Consider the following 19,436-nt stretch of genomic DNA (forward strand, 5'->3'; position numbering starts at 1 on the left):
ATGGGGTGCTACGCCAGATGACCTGGCCTCCACAGTCACCAGACCTGAACCCAATCGAGATGGTTTGGGGTGAGCTGGACCGCAGAGTGAAGGCAAAAGGGCCAACAAGTGCCAAGCATCTCTGGGAACTCCTTCAAGATTGTTGGAAGACCATTTCTGGTGACTACCTCTTGAAGCTCATCAAGAGAATGCCCAGAGTGTGCAAAGCAGTCATCAAAGGAAAAGGTGGCTACTTTGAAGAACCTAGAATATAAGACATATTTTCAGTTGTTTCACAGTTTTTTGTTAAGTATATAATTCCACATGTGTTAATTCATAGTTTTGATGCCTTCAGTGTGAATGTACAATTTTCATAGTCATGAAAATACAGAAAAATCTTTAAATGAGAAGGTGTGTCCAAACTTTTGGTCTGTTATATATATATACACAATGGGGGAAAAAGTATTTAGTCAGCCACAAATTGTGGTGCAAGTTCTTCCACTTAAAAAGATGAGAGAGGCCTGTAATTGACATCATAGGTCGACCTCAACTATGAGAGACAAAATGAGAAAAACAAATCCTGAAAATCACATTGTCTGATTTGGAAAGAATTTTTTTTCATATTTTGGTGGAAAATAAGTATTTGGTCAATTACAAAAGTTCATCTCAATACTTTGTTATATATCCTTTGTTGGCAATGACAGAGGTCAACTGTTTTCTGTAAGTCTTCACAAGGTTGGCACACACTGTTGCTGGTATGTTGGCCCATTCCTCCATGCAGATCTCCTCTAGAGCAGTGATGTTTTGGGGCTGTCGCTGGGCAACACTGACTTCCAACTTCCTCCAAAGGTTTTCTATAGGGTTTAGATCTGGAGACTGGCTAGGCCACTCCAGGACCTTGAAATGCTTCTTACGAAGCCACTCTTCATTGCCCTTGCGGTTTGCTTGGGATCATTGTCATGCTGAAAGACCCAGCCACGTTTCATCTATAATGCGCTTGCTGATGGAAGGAGGTTTGCACTCAAAATCTCACGATACATGGCCCCATTCATTCTTTCATGTACACGGATCAGTCGTTCTTATTCCTTGGCAGAGAAACAGCCCCAAAGCATGATGTTGCCACCCCCATGCTTCACAGTAGGTATGGTGTTCTTTGGATGCAACTCAGCATTCTTTCTCCTCCAAACACGACGAGTTGTGTTTCTGCCAAACAGTTCTACTTTGGTTTCATCTGACCATATGACATTCTCCCAATACTCTTCTGGATCATCCAAATGCTCTCAAGCAAACTTCAGATGGGCTCGGACATGTAATGGCTTAAGCAGGTGGACATGTTGCACGATCTGAGTCCCTGGCGGCGTAGTGTTTAACTGATGGTAGCCTGTGTAACGTTGGTCCCAGCTCTCTGCAGGTCATTCACTAGGTCCCCCCATGGGATTCTGGGATTTTTGCTAACTGTTCTTGAGATCATTTTGACCCCACAGGGTGAGATCTTGTGTGGAGTCCCAGATCGAGAGATTATCAGTGGTCTTGTATGTCTTCCATTTTCTAATTATTGCTCCCACAGTTGATTTCTTCACACCAAGCTGCTTGCCTATTGCAGATTCAGTCTTCCCAGCCTGGTGCAGGGCTACAATTTTGTTTCTGGTGTCCTTCGACAGCTCTTTGGTCTTCACCACAGTGGAGTTTGGAGTGTGACTGTTGAAGGTTGCGGACAGATGTCTTTTATACTGGTAACAAGTCCAAACAGGTGCCAGTACTACAGGTAATGAGTGGAGGACAGAGGAGCCTCTTCAAGAAGAAGTAACAGATCTGTGAGAGCCAGAAATCTTGCTTGTTTGTAATTGATCAAATACTTATTTTCCACCAAAATTTGAAAAAAATTTCTTCCAAATCAGACAAAGTGATTTTCAGGATTTGTTTTCTCATTTTGTCTCTCATAGTTGAGGTCGACCTATGATGTCAATTACAGGCCTCTCTCATCTTTTTAAGAGGGAGAACTTGCACAATTGGTGGCTGACTAAATACTTTTTTCCTCACTGTACATATAAATAGTGCTATGTATAGCAATAAATATCTCTATATATCTTCAATTCACACTATGTCTACAATACCATGTTTCCCTTAAAAAGGTATTGTTGCAGATAGTACATTGCAATATTTCATACTTATGGAATTATATAACATTTCTTTATCTATTATTGTAGCTATTAATTGTGTTAATAACACACATATCTATCCATTCTCACCTATTATTCAATTTATTTATTTATTTGTACTAACTTATATAGCACCATTAATTCCACAGTGCTTTACAGACATCATCCCCATTAGGGCACAGAATCTACAATCCCTATCGGGGGCGTATATAGAAATCATGGGGCACCATAGCAGAAGTTCTAATTGGGCCACACCCCAAAAAAATAAATAAATAATTGTCGGCGTCACAGAAGAGCAGATCTCACAACTTTCCAGCCTTTACAAAGTCATTTTCCTTCTGCTGAAGTCCCAGATTCCTCTTTCATTGCCCCCATAAAGTATTATGCAAACAAAAGTGCTCCCCAAACACAGTATGATACCCCCGTGGTGAATTCCTCCACATGCGCAGTATAATGACCCTACTGTACCCCACCGCACCCCCATGGTCCTGCATATAAGAAAATGCTCTCCCTATGGTCCTCCATACAATATAATGCACCCCTTGGTCCTGCATACATGCAGTGGCATGACTGGCTGCCATTGGTGGTACACCACTGATCTCTATCAGTATGTCTTTGGAATGTGGGAAGAAACAGGAGAACCCAGAGGAAACCCACCAAACAAGGGGAGAACATACAAGCTCCTTTCAGATGTTGTCCTTGGTGGGATTTGAACCCAGGACCCCAGCACTGCAAAGCAACAGAGCTACCCACTGAGCCACTATACAGGGCTAACTGCTGAGCCCCAACGTGCTGCCCATATTAAGCTATCATTCTATAAACATCTATCATCTCTTGTTTCCATTATCTATCTATCTATCTATCTACAGTATAGACCAAAAGTTTGGACACACCTCATTTAAAGATTTTTCTGTATTTTCTTGACTATGAAAATTGTACATTCACATTGAAGGCATCAAAACTATGAATTAACACATGTGGAATTATATACTTAACGAAAAAGTGTGAAACAACTGAAAATATGTCTTATATTCTAGGTTCTTCAAAGTAGCCACCTTTTGCTTTGATGACTGCTTTGCACACTCTTGGCATTCTCTTGATGAGCTTCAAGAGGTAATCACCGGAAATGGTCTTCCAACAATCTTGAAGGAGTTCCCAGAGATGCCTAGCACTTGTTGGCCCTTTTGCCTTCACTCTGTGGTCCAGCTCACCCCAAACCATCTCAATTGGGTTCAGGTCTGGTGACTGTGGAGGCCAGGTCATCTGGCGTAGCACCCCATCACTCTCCGTCTTGGTCAAATAGCCCTTACACAGCCTGGAGGTGTGTTTGGGGTCATTGTCCTGTTGAAAAATAAATAATGGTCCAACTAAACGCCAACCGGATGGAATAGCATGCCGCTGCAAGAGGTTGTGGTAGCCATGCTCGTTCAATATGCCTTCAATTTTGAATAAATCCCCAACAGTATCACCAGCAAAGCACCCCCACACCATCACACCTCCTCCTCCATGCTTCACGGTGGGAACCAGGCATGTAGAGTCCATCCGTTCACCTTTTCTGCGTCACACAAAGACACGGTGGTTGGAACCAAAGATCTCAAATTTGGACTCATCAGACCAAAGCACAGATTTCCACTGGTATAATGTCCATTCCTTGTGTTCTTTAGCCAAAACAAGTCTCTTCTGCTTGCTGCCTGTCCTTATCAGTGGTTTCCTAGCAGCTATTTTACCATGAAGGCCTGCTGCACAAAGTCTCCTCTTAACAGTTGTTGTAGAGATGTGTCTGCTGCTAGAACTCTGTGTGCCATTGACCAGGTCTCTAATCTGAGCTGCTGTTAACCTGCGATTTCTGAGGCTGGTGACTCGGATAAACTTATCCTCAGAAGCAGAGGTGACTCTTGGTCTTCCTTTCCTGAGGCGGTCCTCATGTGAGCCAGTTTCTTTGTAGCGCTTGATGGTTTTTGCAACTGCACTTGGGGACACTTTCAAAGTTTGCCCAATTTTTCGGACTGACTGACCTTCATTTCTTAAAGTAATGATGGCCACTCGTTTTTCTTTACTTATCTGCTTTTTTCTTGCCATAATACAAATTCTAACAGTCTATTCAGTAGGACTATCAGCTGTGTATCCACCTGACTTCTGCACAACACAACTGATGGTCTCAACCCCATTTATAAGGCAAGAAATCCCACTTATTAAACCTGACAGGGCACACCTGTGAAGTGAAAACCATTTCCGGTGACTACCTGTTGAAGCTCATCAAGAGAATGCCAAAAGTGTGCAAAGCAGTCATCAAAGCAAAAGGTGGCTATGTGGCGCCCCGAGTGTTCGGTTGCTACAGGGGTATTGCACCTCAACCAGAGGTGTGATATTCCACTCCCAGGTAAGGATGGAGTGTGGACCAGGGCTCAGTTAGCTGCATACACACACTCACCCCATTTCCGGGGTACAGCTCGACAGTGCTCCCATTTATGCAAGCACAACTGACCATGTCCCTGGCTGGAGTGGGGAGGGAGGAGAGAACCCAGTGATGTAGGAGCAGAGGGGACGGTTTATGGAGCATAGGAAGGAGCTCATTGGGTGCAGGTCACCTGAGCTCATACACAGAGAGGTAGATAAAAGGTGGGAGCCATCTTTAGAGTTCAGTTCAGTCAGTCAGAGCTGACAGGGAGCTGTGGCTCAGCCTGAGCTCAGCTCCACGAGGCAGGCCTGGTGAGAAGGCCGGGGCCAGAGAGGAGAAGAGGAGAAGGAGAAGGAAGGAAAGAGAAGAGACAGAGGAGTAGAAGGGCTCCAGAAACAAGAAGGCAGAAGGGACCCTAAGAGAGCAGAACAGACTGCAACCGTTGCAAGCCCGCGTTATATCGGGTGAAGGGTCAGGCCGTGGAAGGGTACTGGATTCCCAAGTTGGTGGAGGTAAGTCATCCCTCAGCCAAGAACCGGAGGTCGTGATCATTTATTGGTGCAACCCCTTGCTACACCCGCTAGGAAGGCACCACATAAGGTCAGGGAAACTGGCACCAAGTTTTACCAGAGAAGGCCCGAGGCAGCCGGACAGAAGCGTGGTCACTGGTGGGGCACGAGAGGCCAGAGAAAGGATAGAAGGGGGTCCTGTGCCACACTCCTGAGTTGCCTGGGGGTTGACCGAGCCCCTCACCTGGTGGACGCAGCACGGCTTTGGCAGTCATTGCTGACAGAAGTGACTTGGATAACAACTGTGAGTAAAAAGCCTGGACTGCACCATTGGACTCTGTGTGTGATTTATGCTGCGCCTGCACCATCACCCCCAGCATCCACCTACATTGCCCTGAGGCTACACTCTTCCTGTGGGGAGTTATCCTATCCCTGTGCTGCACACCAACACCAGCCTCAGCTGTCTGCCTTGCAGCGGCGGTTATCTCTGACCGCAATCCACGAGTGGCGTAGTCGGACATTCCCAAATCTATAAATAGACCGCTACAGCATTTGGTCTGACCACCCTGAGCCACGGGATCGGGTTGCCACTACTACCCCCAGCATCGCACAGAAGCCTGGTTCCGGGAGTCCCACGGCCCAGGGGGCGAGTCAGCTACTTTGAAGAACCTAGAATATAAGACATATTTTCAGTTGTTTCACACTTTTTTGTTAAGTATATAATTCCACATGTGTTAATTCATAGTTTTGATGCCTTCAGTGTGAATGTACAATTTTCATAGTTATGAAAATACAGAAAAATCTTTAAATGAGAAGGTGTGTCCAAATATTTGGTCTGTACTCTATCTATCTATCTATCTACAGTGGTGGCCAAAAGTATTGGCACCCCTGCAATTCTGTCAGATAATACTCAGTTTCTTCCTGAAAATGATTGCAATCACAAATTCTTTGGTCTTATTATCTTCATTTAATTTGTCTTCAATGAAAAAACACAAAAAGAATTGTCCTAAAGCCAAATTGGATATAATTCCACACCAAACCTAAAAAAGGGGGTGGACAAAAGTATTGGCACTGTTTGAAAAATCATGTGATGCTTCTCTAATTCGTGTAATTAACAGCACCTGTAACTTACCTGTGGCACCTAACAGGTGTTGGCAATAACTAAATCACACTTGCAGCCAATTAACATGGATTAAAGTTGACTCAACCTCTGTCCTGTGTTCTTGTGTGTACCACATTGAGCATGGAGAAAAGAAAGAAGACCAAAGAACTGTCTGAGGACTTGAGAAACCAAATTGTGAGGAAGCATGAGCAATCTCAAGGCTACAAGTCCATCTCCAAAGACCTGAATGTTCCTGTGTCTTCCGTGCGCAGTGTCATCAAGAAGTTTAAAGCCCATGGCACTGTGGCTAACCTCCCTAGATGTGGACGGAAAAGAAAAATTGACGAGAGATTTCAATGCAAGATTGTGCGGATGGTGGATAAAGAACCTCGACTAACATCCAAACAAGTTCAAGCTGCCCTGCAGTCCGAGGGTACAACAATGTCAACCCGTACTATCCGTCGGCGTCTGAATGAAAAGGGACTGTATGGTAGGATACTCAGGAAGACTCCACTTCTTACCCCGAGACATAAAAAAGCCAGGCTGGAGTTTGCCAAAACTTACCTGAGAAAGCCTAAAACGTTTTGGAAGAATGTTCTCTGGTCAGATGAGACAAAAGTAGAGCTTTTTGGGAAAAAGCATCAACATAGAGTGTACAGGAAAAAAAAAGAGGCATTCAAAGAAAAGAACACGGTCCCTACAGTCAAACATGGCGGAGGTTCCCTGATGTTTTGGGGTTGCTTTGCTGCCTCTGGCACTGGACTGCTTGACCATGTGCATGGCATTATGAAGTCTGAAGACTACCAACAAATTTTGCAGCATAATGTAGGGCCCAGTGTGAGAAAGCTGGGTCTCCCTCAGAGGTCATGGGTCTTCCAGCAGGACAATGACCCAAAACACACTTCCAAAAGCACTATAAAATGGTTTGAGAGAAAGCACTGGAGACTTCTAAGGTGGCCAGCAATGAGTCCAGACCTGAATCCCATAGAACACCTGTGGAGAGATCTCAAAATGGCAGTTTGGAGAAGGCACCCTTCAAATATCGGGGACCGGGAGCAGTTTGCCAAAGAAGAATGGTCTACAATTCCAGCAGAGCATTGTAAGAAACTCATTGATGGTTACCGGAAGCGGTTGTTCGCAGTTATTTTGGCTAAAGGTTGTGCAACCAAGTATTAGGCTGAGGGTGCCAATACTTTTGTCTGGCCCATTTTTGGAGTTTTGTGTGAAATGATCAATGATTTGATGTTTGCTTCATTCTCTTTTGTGTTTTTTCCTTACAAGCAAATTAAATGAAGAGAATAATACCAAAGAATTTGTGATTGCAATCATTTTCAGGAAGAAACTGAGTATTATCTGACAGAATTGCAGGGGTGCCAATACTTTTGGCCACCACTGTATCTATCTATCTATCTAAATATCTATCTTTCTATCTACAAACAACATTGAATATATGAAATTTGAACTACATTACTGCTATATAGAATATACTTATAAAAAATGAAGGTACTTAGCACATAAATTGGCCAATTCATGTGTGCCCATCAGGGTAACCTTTCTTTGATGGGACCCTAAACCTTCATTTCCTTGTATATCTATATAGCAGTGATGCAGTTTAAATTTCATATATTCAGCATTTGCAGACATATTAGAACCTTACCGAGTGCTGCTGTATTCTCTTGTTTGTATATTGTATAATCATGGCAGCTTGCACCTGTTCACACTTGATTTATTCTGTTCTGAGGTGCTGGTCAGTTTTTTTTATACTCTATCCTTATCTATTATATATCTATCTAATATATCTATCTAATATTCTCATTCACATACTGTATAATTGTCTAACATTCTATTTATTTATTAATGTATCTATCATATTTATGTCATATTTTCTATCTAACTGTATGATATCTATGTATTATCTATCTAATTATCTATCTATCCATATATCTATCTATCTATCCATCTATGGTTCTGTCTATCCAGCTATGTTTCTCTATATATCCTGAATTCACACTATGTTACAATACCATGTTCTGCTCCAGTAGATTGTTGCAGACAGTATATGGCACTTTGTTATTTCAGCACCACACCCCCTTGGACAGCACAGTCAGCCTTTACTAGTAGCTGCCATCTGGGGTATAACCTCAGGGGGTTGTGTGACACGTTGTAGACACTGTCCCTACCTCAAATTGAGCCTGGCAGACCAAGAAGAGACTTCACTTTGGATTATCCCGCAGTCACACATCCAGCAGCAATGGCAGAGAGGAGCAGGACTGAGAGGCTAGATGGAGATGGCCCCAGTTACTTTTCTAAGCTGGGCTCTGGCAGCCCTAAGCCCAGGCAGAAGTATGGGGGCATGTTCTGCAATGTGGAGGGGGCATTCGAAAATAAAACTATTAACTTTGATTCCTTGAGTGTTGGGAAGAAAAGTGTCCACAGGAAAGTACAGGAGTCCGGATCTAGTGCCAGCTCGGATGGGCTCAGCGAGTCCGGGAGTGAGTCCAGCAGTGTGGGCAGCATGGACGGCCATGGCACAGCTGAGAAGGTGGGCGAGCACAGACATGGAAGTGGGCAGAAGGAGGAATCCGCGTGGAGAACCCAGGTAAAGGTGATAGAAGGAAGCTGCATGGTGTGAACTGCACCGATAGTGTCTGACTCCTGAGTGTATCACAGAATGCTCCCTGCTGCTTTTATATTAGTAATGTATAACAACTACTACATCTACCTATATCTAATGATCTATCTATCTATCTAATGATCTATCTATCTATCTATCCATATATCTATCTATTATCTATCTATCTATCTATCTAATATCTATCTATCTGTCTCCTATCTTTATCTATTCATATATTTACCCATCTATATCTAATCATATAGCTATCTATCTATCTATCATCTATCTACTATCTAATTATCTATCACATATCTATTAGTCTATTATATCATCTCTCCTTTTCATCTTTCTATCCATAATGTATATATCTATTATGTAATATATTCTATCTATCAATCTAGAAAAAGTAAGCAAACTGAAACTTTGCCACATGGGCTAATTAAATTAAATTTCTTTTGCATATTTTTTGATTGCTGCCTTTCTTTCTCTCTTTCTTATATTATAATATATATATATATATATACATATATCTGCTTATTCATCTAAATTCGACCTATCTATATTTAACATATCATATATATATATATATAATACATATGTATACTGTATATATATATATATATATATATATTTACATCTATCTATTTGATATCTACCTATCATGTATCTATTTCATATACTAAATATTTATTATAGATGCACCTTTCTTGTAGCTATCCGTCCACCTGTCCCCTATATTGATCTGTCATTGTATCTATAGGTGGGCTCCTTGGAGATGTTTCCATCTTTAACTCCCAAACTTTTGTAAAGTCGTGTTAGTAAAACAGTAAAGCTGTTTTTTTGTTCCACCTTTCAGAAACCTTCTCTTGCAATAGTCCATGCACAATCCCATCTCAGGTCACTCAGAGTCAGTTTATTCCTGCAGGGACAGGAGCTGGGGGTGATGCATGCATTAACCCACTGACTGCCAGGCTGGAGGATTGCATGTGGCAGTGAGATAGTTGCAGGTGCACTGGCTCTGTGTGCTCGCTCAGGGGCGCTGTGGCTCCAGGAGAGGGCGCAGGGTCATCATCATCATCCATGAGAGACTTGCCTTTTGTTTGCCCTCTGGTGGGGGGAGGTGGGCTGGCTTCAGGCCCTAGGAGAGGCCCATGGCTGGAGCTTGTAGGATGAGGCTGGCATTGTAATCAAGGATTCGCTGCTTCCAGGGCAGGGGGAGCCACAGAGCCCTGCACAACAAAAAGCGCAGGGACACATCCCCCACCCCATCTGACTAGCAGCCAGCAGCACAATACATAGGAGCAGAGCCTTGCACCGGGGACCCCTCATTTGCTGGGAAGTTGGGGCTCTCAAACAGCCAGGATGTCTTACCAAGGAAAGAAGAACATCCCCAGGATCACTGTAAGCTGCAGGGAGGGGGCAGGTGGGATGATTCATGGCAGAGCTCATAAGACAGCCATGATATGTGAAGAGTCAGTGCCAGAAGGCCCTTTAAAAAATGCAATATACCCAGTGACCCCCCAACATTGCTTTTATTTATACGGCTCAGTCTCATGTCTGTGCATGCAATATACTGGTGGAGGGGACACAGAATTACCCTGTGCATACAGATAGGCTGCATGTAGGATATGGGTGATGATAGCTCTATCTTGTTTTCTTCTTGTTGGCTGCCATTGTGGTCATTATTTGCAGCATTCCCTATGATCACCGATCTCCTATGTGAATAAGTGACCACTCCGCATTCAGCACATTACAGTTGGTTGTAAATTACCATCACTAATGAGCAAGTATTGAATCTGGGTCATTTTATCTCCTTCTGATGAATGCAAATAAATCTGTTCAGTCTGTGCTGCAGGATGAGAATCCAACAGATTATTTGGCAATTATGTCATTAAATACATTATTTTGCAGCCAGAAAGCTATTAATAAGGAGAGAAAGACTAAAGGGTAATAAACAGCACTGGACATATTTATATTGTACTAGGGAAGTGTATGGACATAATGATACAGTGGTGATTCCAGCTCTGAAGTCTCCATCACTAGGAAGGAAGGATTGTTTACCTCCATGTATCACATTGTATCTTCTGCCACGATTCAGTTCTAGTATTCTGGATGTTGTCCATCTCTGACCTTCCTCCATGTGTTTATCTGCTGATCTGGCTTTATATTTAGAAAGCTTTGTGCTTTCATGGTAAAAATGTATTGTTTCTGATCAGAGTAAGGATTAAATGATGTGGGAGTGTGTACAATATATCTGTATATACAGTATGTGTAGGGTGGGTATATGAGATAGACAGAAGATAGAGAGATAGGTAGATGGATAGATAGATAGATGGATAGATAGATAGATAGATAGATAGATAGATAGATAGATATAAAAAATCAGGCAGCACTCCAATAATACAGAAAAATAGTGGACTTTAATCAGCCCACATGGGGTGGCGACATTTCGGTTGCAATGAACCTAGGCTTGAAAAGGGTTCACTGCCGCCGAAACATGGCCACACCATATGTATCTATTCTATCTATCCATCTCTATCTATCTTTTGATCGATTGATCAATCTATAGATACATTTTAGATAAAAGAGATATTAGATAGATAGATTTATACATGGTAGATAATACTGATACAGGGGCCCAAGAGGTACTGGGCCCATTTCTACCTTCAAAGCAGATTTTATCTCAGACACATAAAGGGATGTTTTAAGATGAACTACTGGAAAGCAAAGGACCCATATACAGTCATGACCAAAAGTTTTGAGAATGACACCAAAATTATATTTTCACATGATCTGCTGGCCTCTGGTTTTTATTAGTGTTTGTCTGATGTTTATATCACATACAGAAATATAATTGCAATCATATTATGAGTACCAATAGGTAATATTGACAGTTAGAATGAGTTAATGCAGCAAGTCAATATTTGCAGTGTTGCCCCTTCTTCAAGACCTCTGTAATTCTCCCTGGCATGCTGTCAATCAACTTTTGGACCAAATCCTGACTGATAGCAGTCCATTCTTGCATAATCAATGCTTGCATTTTGCCAGAATTTGTTGGTTTTTGTTTGTCCACCCGTCTCTTGATGATTGACCACAAGTTCTCAATGGGATTAAGATCTGGGGAGTTTCCAGGCCATGGACCCAAAATCTCTATGTTTTGTTCCATGAGCCATTTAGTTCTCACCTTTGCTTTATGGCAAGGTGCTCCATCATGCTGGAAAAGGCATTGTTGGGCGCCAAACTGCTCTTGGACGGTTGGGAGAAGTTGCTCTTGGAGGACATTCTGGTACCATTCTTTATTCATGGCTGTGTTTTTAGGCAAGATTGTGAGTGAGCCGATTCCCTTGGCTGAGAAGCAACCCCACACATGAATGGTTTCAGGATGCTTTACAGTTGGCATGAGACAAGACTGGTGGTAGCGCTCACCTCTTCTTCTCCGAATAAGCTGTTTTCCAGATGTCCCAAACAATCGAAAAGGGGATTCATCAGAGAAAATGACTTTGCCCCAGTCCTCAGCAGTCCGCTCCCTGTACCTTTTGCAGAATATCAGTCAGTCCCTGATGTTTTTTCTGGAGAGAAGTGGCTTCTTTGCTGCCCTCCTTGAAACCAGCCCTTGCTCAAAGAGTCTCCGCCTCACAGTGCGTGCAGAAGCACTCACACCAGCCTGCTGCCATTCCTGAGCAAGCTCGGCACTGCTGGTAGTCCGATCCCGCAGCTGAAACAGTTTTAAGATACGGTCCTGGCGCTTACTGTCCTTTCTTGGGCGCCCTGGAGCCTTTTTGACAACAATGGAAGCTCTCTCCTTGAAGTTCTTGATGATGCGATAGATTGTTGACTGAGGTGCAATCTTTGTAGCTGCGATACTCTTCCCTGTTAGGCCATTTTTGTGCAGTGCAATGATGGCTGCACGTGTTTCTTTAGAGATAACCATGGTTAACTGAAGAGAAACAATGATACCAAGAACCAGCCTCCTTTTAAAGTGTCCAGTGATGTCATTCTTACTTAATCATGATTGATTGATCGCCAGCCCTGTCCTCATCAACACCCACACCTTTGTTATTGGATTAATCACTAAAACGATGTTAGCTGCTCCTTTTAAGGCAGGACTGCAATGATGTTGAAATGTGTTTTGGGGGTTAAAGTTCATTTTCTGGGCAAATATTGACTTTGCAAGTACAGTAATTGCTGTTAAGCTGATCACTCTTTGACATTCAGGAGTATATGCAAATTGCCATTACAAAATATGAAGCAGTAAACTTTGGAAAAATTACTATTTGTCTCATTCTCAATACTTTTGGCCATGACTGTACTGTACTTGCACAGGGGTCCTATTCTGTCGGTGTCCACCGCTGTGCGAGATAGATAATAAAAAGATCAAAACACAAATTTCAGATATAAGAGATGTTAGATAGAAATATATTTAGATAGATATGAGATGATAAAGATAAATAGATATGAAGGCTTGAGCAGACAATTGTATTATTCTACAAAACATCGGATTGCGCTCATCCCCATGTTATTCTATGGGGCCGTACGCACATGTCACAGCATGACCGAGTTTGATCCAATATTCGGATTGCACTCAGCCATACAAGTCAGTGAGTCCTTTTGAAACCATTGGACTGCACTCGGATGACATTTGAATGCAGTCCGAATTCCGTGCAATGGAAAAGATGGAGCATTTTTTTTCTCCATCTTCTCTCATCCATGAGAATCAGATCACACTATGCTGTCACTGATCAGAGTTTGATCAGAGTGTGAGTTGCATAGTTGGCATGACGCTCGTGTGAACCTAACCTAAAGTAGATAGAAGACATAAATACACAGATGCATGAGTGGACATATTATTGGTGCCACCTGTGCCGCCGCACATGGGCCCAGGAAGTCAGGGGGCCACTACCATCTCCAAATCAGCAAGCAGCTTCTCTCATAGACAGAACTATTGGACTGCAAAGGGCCCATACATTGTTCTTGCACAGGGGCCCGTTTCTATCTGTGTCCGCCTCTACATAGATGATAGAAAAATAGATACATAGATGATAGATGACAAATATACAAAACAGATGACAAAGCACAAATCCAATATAGTGATTCCTTGCGCTTGATGTATATGTGGATACATAGATACTTGATAAGGTATATATACTCTACAGTATAAATAAATAAATAAATACAAAAAGTTATAAGGAAAAGCAAGCAATGAGTAGCATATGATATACACAGGGAGGCAGATTCTGAACAGGAACACCACAAGATTACATTGTAATATTCATGGCCATTCGGATGCGACATGTAAAGCCATGGGCCTAAGGTCTTAGGCTATGTTCACGCATGTTGTGTTTTTCAGTGTTTTTTTGCTGCAGATTTTTATGCAAATTTTCAGCTGCGTTTTGCAGTACCAGCAAAGTCTATGAGAAACCAGAATTCTCTGTTCACACATCATGGTTTTTTTTGTTGTGTATTTTGTGCCTTGGTTGGGTTTTTGGAAAATAGAGCATGTCACTTCTTTCAGCATTTTTTCAGCGTTTTTTTCAGCATTTTTTCACCCATAGGAAGTAATGGTAGTGAAAAAAATGCTGAAAAATGCAGCAAAATTTGCATCAGCGTTTTTGATGGCGAAATAGAATGGGTTTCTTTTTTTTTCACAGAACTTTATGTACATGCATAAATAGAGACAGAAGGACAGTGAAAAAAACGCTGAAAAAAACGCACAAAAACACATAAAAAATGCAGCAACACCTACGTTTTTGACGCAGCTGATTTCTGCTAGAGATCAGTTTTTCTGCAGATTTGTGACATAAAAGGCTTTCTGCCTATGCACAGTGTACACACCTGGCGACAGATTCCTTCTTACTTATGTAATATAATTTTTGCCCTGATGATATGATGCTCATTAAAGGGATTGTTCCCTTTCATATAATTTGTGGCCCCAATTACATTTTATTAAAATATAACAAACTGCGCTGTATTCACCTTCCCTGAGTTGACCAGCGAGTCTCGGTCGCTGCTCCAGGTGTCTGGCACTGGCTGCGCCACTGAGTCAATCAGTGAGCTCAGCTGCTCTGCCAGTGTAGATGGAACAACCCCTTCAGAGCTGCTGAGCTCACTGATTGGCTGCTGTTCTGGCGACAAGACGTCAGCTCCGCAGCCAATGCTAAACAACAGGAGCAGCAGCGGAGACTCGCCAGTGGACCCAGGAAGGTGAATACAATGTGATTTGTAATTTTTCAACAAACTACATTGTCTGAAAGGGAACAACCCCTTTAAATACATCAGTATAATCCAGTAGGATCTTTTGCTGCTAATATCCACGTGCCCAGCATGAAGTAGGCATCTAATATTAGTCCTAAAGGCTTTTGAGTTTTTTTTTTTTATATGGAAAGTCATATGAAAAAAAGCATAAGTATTTAAAATATACAATTATGATAAAACCTAACTTAAACAATAGGTCATACTCTTATTATATATTCCCTGTGAATTTCATTTATTTGACTCACGTATAAATTCCCCAGCGCTTTACAGACATTGTATATGACATTATCTGCAAATATGCATTTCACTCCACCACTGGAAATTGTGCATATGGAGACGTATGGAGACCCTTGTAAGTAGGGTTTAGGGAGGATACAAACATGCACAAATGTTTGGATTAAATATTGTTATATAAATAAATGGAAGTTATATTAAACATGTAAACTTTATGATTGTGCCCCATTAGTGGCCTTGTAGCTACACCACTGATTAGGGTAACTTCAGATTTGTTGATTTGTGACTTTTCCACTCACTCAGGATCTTTATTGGGTGTCACGTCTTGGCACAACTAATTGGAATGTAGCTGTAAGTATGCGAATCGCCCTTACCGCTGACACTGGAGAATCCTGACAGCGAGCAGTGCGCACGCTCTGAGGATTCACAAGACTTTTACCAACAGTCCAGACAATCCCTTTAAGCCTTAAAGAGTAACCATTGTTTTAATTTTTATTGCACAACTTAAGGGGAGTCTGTTACCCCCAAAATGCTGTATACAAATCATACTAGTGCTGTACCTTTTACTGGTACAGTGTTTGTGAAAATAACATTTAATCCATATGCATATGAGGGGGCTTCAGTGCACCCATGGTGTGGCCATGAGCTGCGTGCACTGTTACTCCCCCTCAATTTGTGTCTTTAGGACTGTCCTAGTTTGTGATGGACAATACTCACTCCTAGAGTGAAGGCTGCCCTGCACGTGTGTGTATGCGCACTTATACTGGCTGTGTTTGTAAGGAGAGGCTGAGCACATTCTCCTCCCTATTTCCTGGGATGAGCCATCCATGTATTTTTTCTACAGTTATGTAACATTGCAAAGCCTGTCCCCTCTTTTCTTTTTGTAACTGCTCTCCTGCCATTTTGCCCAGTTACTTTTATATTTGAAAGGAACCGCAAAGGGGTTACGCTTATTTTGGGTAGTTTCTAGCTCCTTTGTCTTGATGTTGGTGCGGTGTGGCGGCCATTGTTGCGGTGCCTTTGAGGTGGTGAGACCCGGAGCAGTGGGGCGCCAAGCCTTTAACGTTAGGGCCCACTAAAAGGTTCGCCATGACGTTCCAGTGCGTTTCATACAGTCTGATCAGAATGTTAACTAAGAACCTTGTTTTCAATTTTGTAAATTTTTGCTTAGCCTCAAAAGATCAATGTAAAAGATATGGAGGTGCGGTCTATGACTTATATTCCACAGCTATAGCGTATATTACAAAGTTGCTTATTTTGATGTTTACTATTTGTCATGAATGCCACCGATTTGTCACGAACACCACTTGCTCGTGGCACAAGTGCCTCGGATGCTACTGTAAAGGGGAAATCCGCTTCCCACACTCACTCATCCACTCATCTATCGCAGTAGGCTGACAATGGTCTAAGCTCATCCCACAGCTAGTTTAGCTTTTGCTATTTTACCCACAGATTAAAATATGTTCCCTGATCATGGATATATACATTGTGTCAAACTTGGATTTTATGGATATGGCAGAGAAAATATTGTACTTCCATTGCCATGTGAGGTTTCTGATATTGGGCAGTGCCATCTGTCTTCGGGGCAGATATCTTCACCTTGCATTGATTAGCACTTCTTTGGTAATCAGGCTGTACACAGTCAAAGTTTTCCCTTCCAACAACTGTCAGCTACTTGTTAATTACTCTGTATACACACTCCATATCTGCTCTCCATCAGATAACCTGCTTTGATTACCTGTTCACAGTGATCCAATGCCCCCAGCCTTTGATCTGTATAACTCATAACTCCATTTATGACACTATTGAGTTATCACATAAAAATTAAAATGACGGTTACTCTTTAAGACTCCAATGTACAGATGAAAGTCATCCGAGCCAGATGATTTCAGTGGGGCCAACCATCTAATGTGTATGGGGACTCCAAACTCTTTAAGTCGTGATCATAAGGCGGCTTGGGTTTAAACGCTTTATCCTTTTGTTGTGCTGACTGATAAGACGAAAGCACAAGAGTCTGCCAATGACTTGCTTCAGAGCCTCCATAAAGAACACGTGAGCACTTGACCAAGCTGAGTATTGGGGTGTCAGGAGAGCTAGCTCTCGGCTCGTTTGGCTTGATGATTCAGTCCTCTCCATCTGCAATTTCTTCAACGTTCTTTAAATTGGATACTGGCTTGATTCTCCACGGCTGACCAGAATGTTCACCATGGCCATATACTAGCATACAAATAAACCTCATCCTCTGATTAAAAAGACAGTCTTGTCCTAGAGTATACTTTGCCACTTGTGCACCATGACTGAAGTAGCACCTTAGCCTTCCTCAAAATTCATCCTGTGTTTCCTTACTTTCAGTGGAAGTTTAGTACTGTAATATATCACTCATGAAGATATACAAGAAGACTAAAGCTGTGGACTGAATCTATGGGGAAATGTGGAGTAGAGTTAATATTTCTTTATCATGTTCCTGACTCACCTATTGTGATAGATTTCCCTAACATAGTGTATATTACCTGTGTAAAGTAATCATAGACATATCATGTCTTTGTATGTTCCACTCTTGGAATGTTGGACTTGACGACCTCCTGCACATTATGTCTTATGTCTGTTTCTTTTACTGCAGAGTGACAGACTTCTGATCAAAGGAGGGAAGATTGTGAATGACGACCAGTCATTCTGCGCAGACATATACATTGAAGACGGCTTAATAAAGTAAGTTTTGCTATACTGAGTAAGGCTTGTCTTTAGGGCAGTACTTTCCCATTTCAAATATGAAAATCACTCTGCCATTTTTTTATTTTTGCTTGCTTACATGCTTGTATTTTGGGCTAAATGTAATTTTTGCAATTGAGTTTCATTAAAAATGTTGCCACATTGGCGTTGTAAAGTCTTTGTGTTGCAATATCTACTACTGGCTGCAGAATGAGTTAACCAAGATTCCGACAGTGAGATTATTGTGACAGTTTCTACATCTTTTATCTATTTTTTTCCAAGCTCTTCTTGACTGATTTATTATGACCACAGGCCACATCAAAGTTGGATGTACATGGACTAAAGAGTCTCTATTAGTCAAATGGTGCAAAATTTTCAGTTAAACCCAATTGCAAAAATTATTTTTAGCCCCAAATACATGCATTTAAGTAAACAAAAATGCTTCCAGAAGTAGACTATCCCTTTAAAAAGTGGAAACTCTGATGGTTTAGATGGCAACTGTTCTCCTTTTTTTGTTTATGGACTAAGTAACTTTGGAAGAAGGTCTTTCTCACGACAATCCGGTTTTATTTGTAGTATCTATTAGATGCCCTAATTTGTGCTTGTGGGTCCTACTGCATCTTAGTTACAAGCCGACAGCTAGGAAAAGTTAGGATGGAACATCTGCCCGGCAATGTAGCACCGTTGAGTTCCGCTCCATTAAAGTCTATGGCAATTGCTGAGAGTTATGCTCCATACAACTAGCAAAATACTCATCATCAAGCCCTTTCATCTCCAACACAGGCATCTGATGAAGGCCATAAAGACCTTTATGTTATTAAATTGGATTGTTTCTTAGACATAATGATTATATACATGATAGAATTCTTTATCATCTTGACTGATACAATAGAGGACTGGAGATATGAAAAAGTTTTAGAAACTCAACCGTGGTCATAGAAAATCATGTTCATGGTTTTACATAAACTACATTTTTGCTTTTGGACTTTTTTTAGTTATGAGTTTTTTTACGCAGGCAAATTGGAGAAAATCTGATTGTCCCTGGTGGAGTGAAGACCATCGACGCTCATGGTTTGCTGGTTATACCTGGAGGAATAGATGTCCACACAAGACTACAGATGCCAGTCTTGGGAATGACAGGTGCTGATGACTTCTTCCAAGGAACAAAAGCGGCTCTGGCAGGAGGCACTACTATGATAAGTAAGTACACGGCAGAAACGTAGCAATTATCATCCTTACATATTCTACAGTACAGACCAAAAGTTTGGACACACCTTCTCATTTAAAGATTTTTCTGTATTTTCATGACTTCAAAAATTGTACATTCACACTGAGGCATCAAAACTATGAATTAACACATGTGGAATTATATACTTAACAAAAAAGTGTGAAACAACTGAAAATATGTCTTATATTCTAGGTTCTTCAAAGTAGCCACCTTTTGCTTTGATGACTGCTTTGCACACTCTTGGCATTCTCT

General features: G+C 41.7%; 1 protein-coding gene across 2 annotated transcripts in view; it reads left to right on the forward strand.

Annotated features, from left to right (window-relative positions):
• The first annotated feature begins 8,354 nt into the window (after positions 1-8,354).
• Positions 8,355-19,436, forward strand: part of DPYSL4 (dihydropyrimidinase like 4) — a 51,015-nt gene continuing 39,933 nt past the window's right edge. Inside the window, exons 1-3 of one of the 2 annotated variants that reach the window (XM_073685109.1) lie at positions 8,355-8,746; positions 17,868-17,956; positions 18,972-19,156. In XM_073685109.1, the coding sequence (XP_073541210.1) occupies positions 8,399-8,746; positions 17,868-17,956; positions 18,972-19,156 (622 nt within the window). In that variant the 5' untranslated portion in view covers positions 8,355-8,398. Of the gene's footprint in view, positions 8,747-9,826; positions 10,163-17,867; positions 17,957-18,971; positions 19,157-19,436 lie in introns of those variants that run through there. The other variant, XM_073685110.1, reaches the window with a different exon arrangement.

The sequence above is a fragment of the Phyllobates terribilis genome, unplaced genomic scaffold, assembly GCF_046119375.1.
Source record: "Phyllobates terribilis strain yellow unplaced genomic scaffold, ASM4611937v1 Scaffold_5__5_contigs__length_657084704, whole genome shotgun sequence".
NCBI classification, from domain to species: domain Eukaryota; kingdom Metazoa; phylum Chordata; class Amphibia; order Anura; family Dendrobatidae; genus Phyllobates; species Phyllobates terribilis.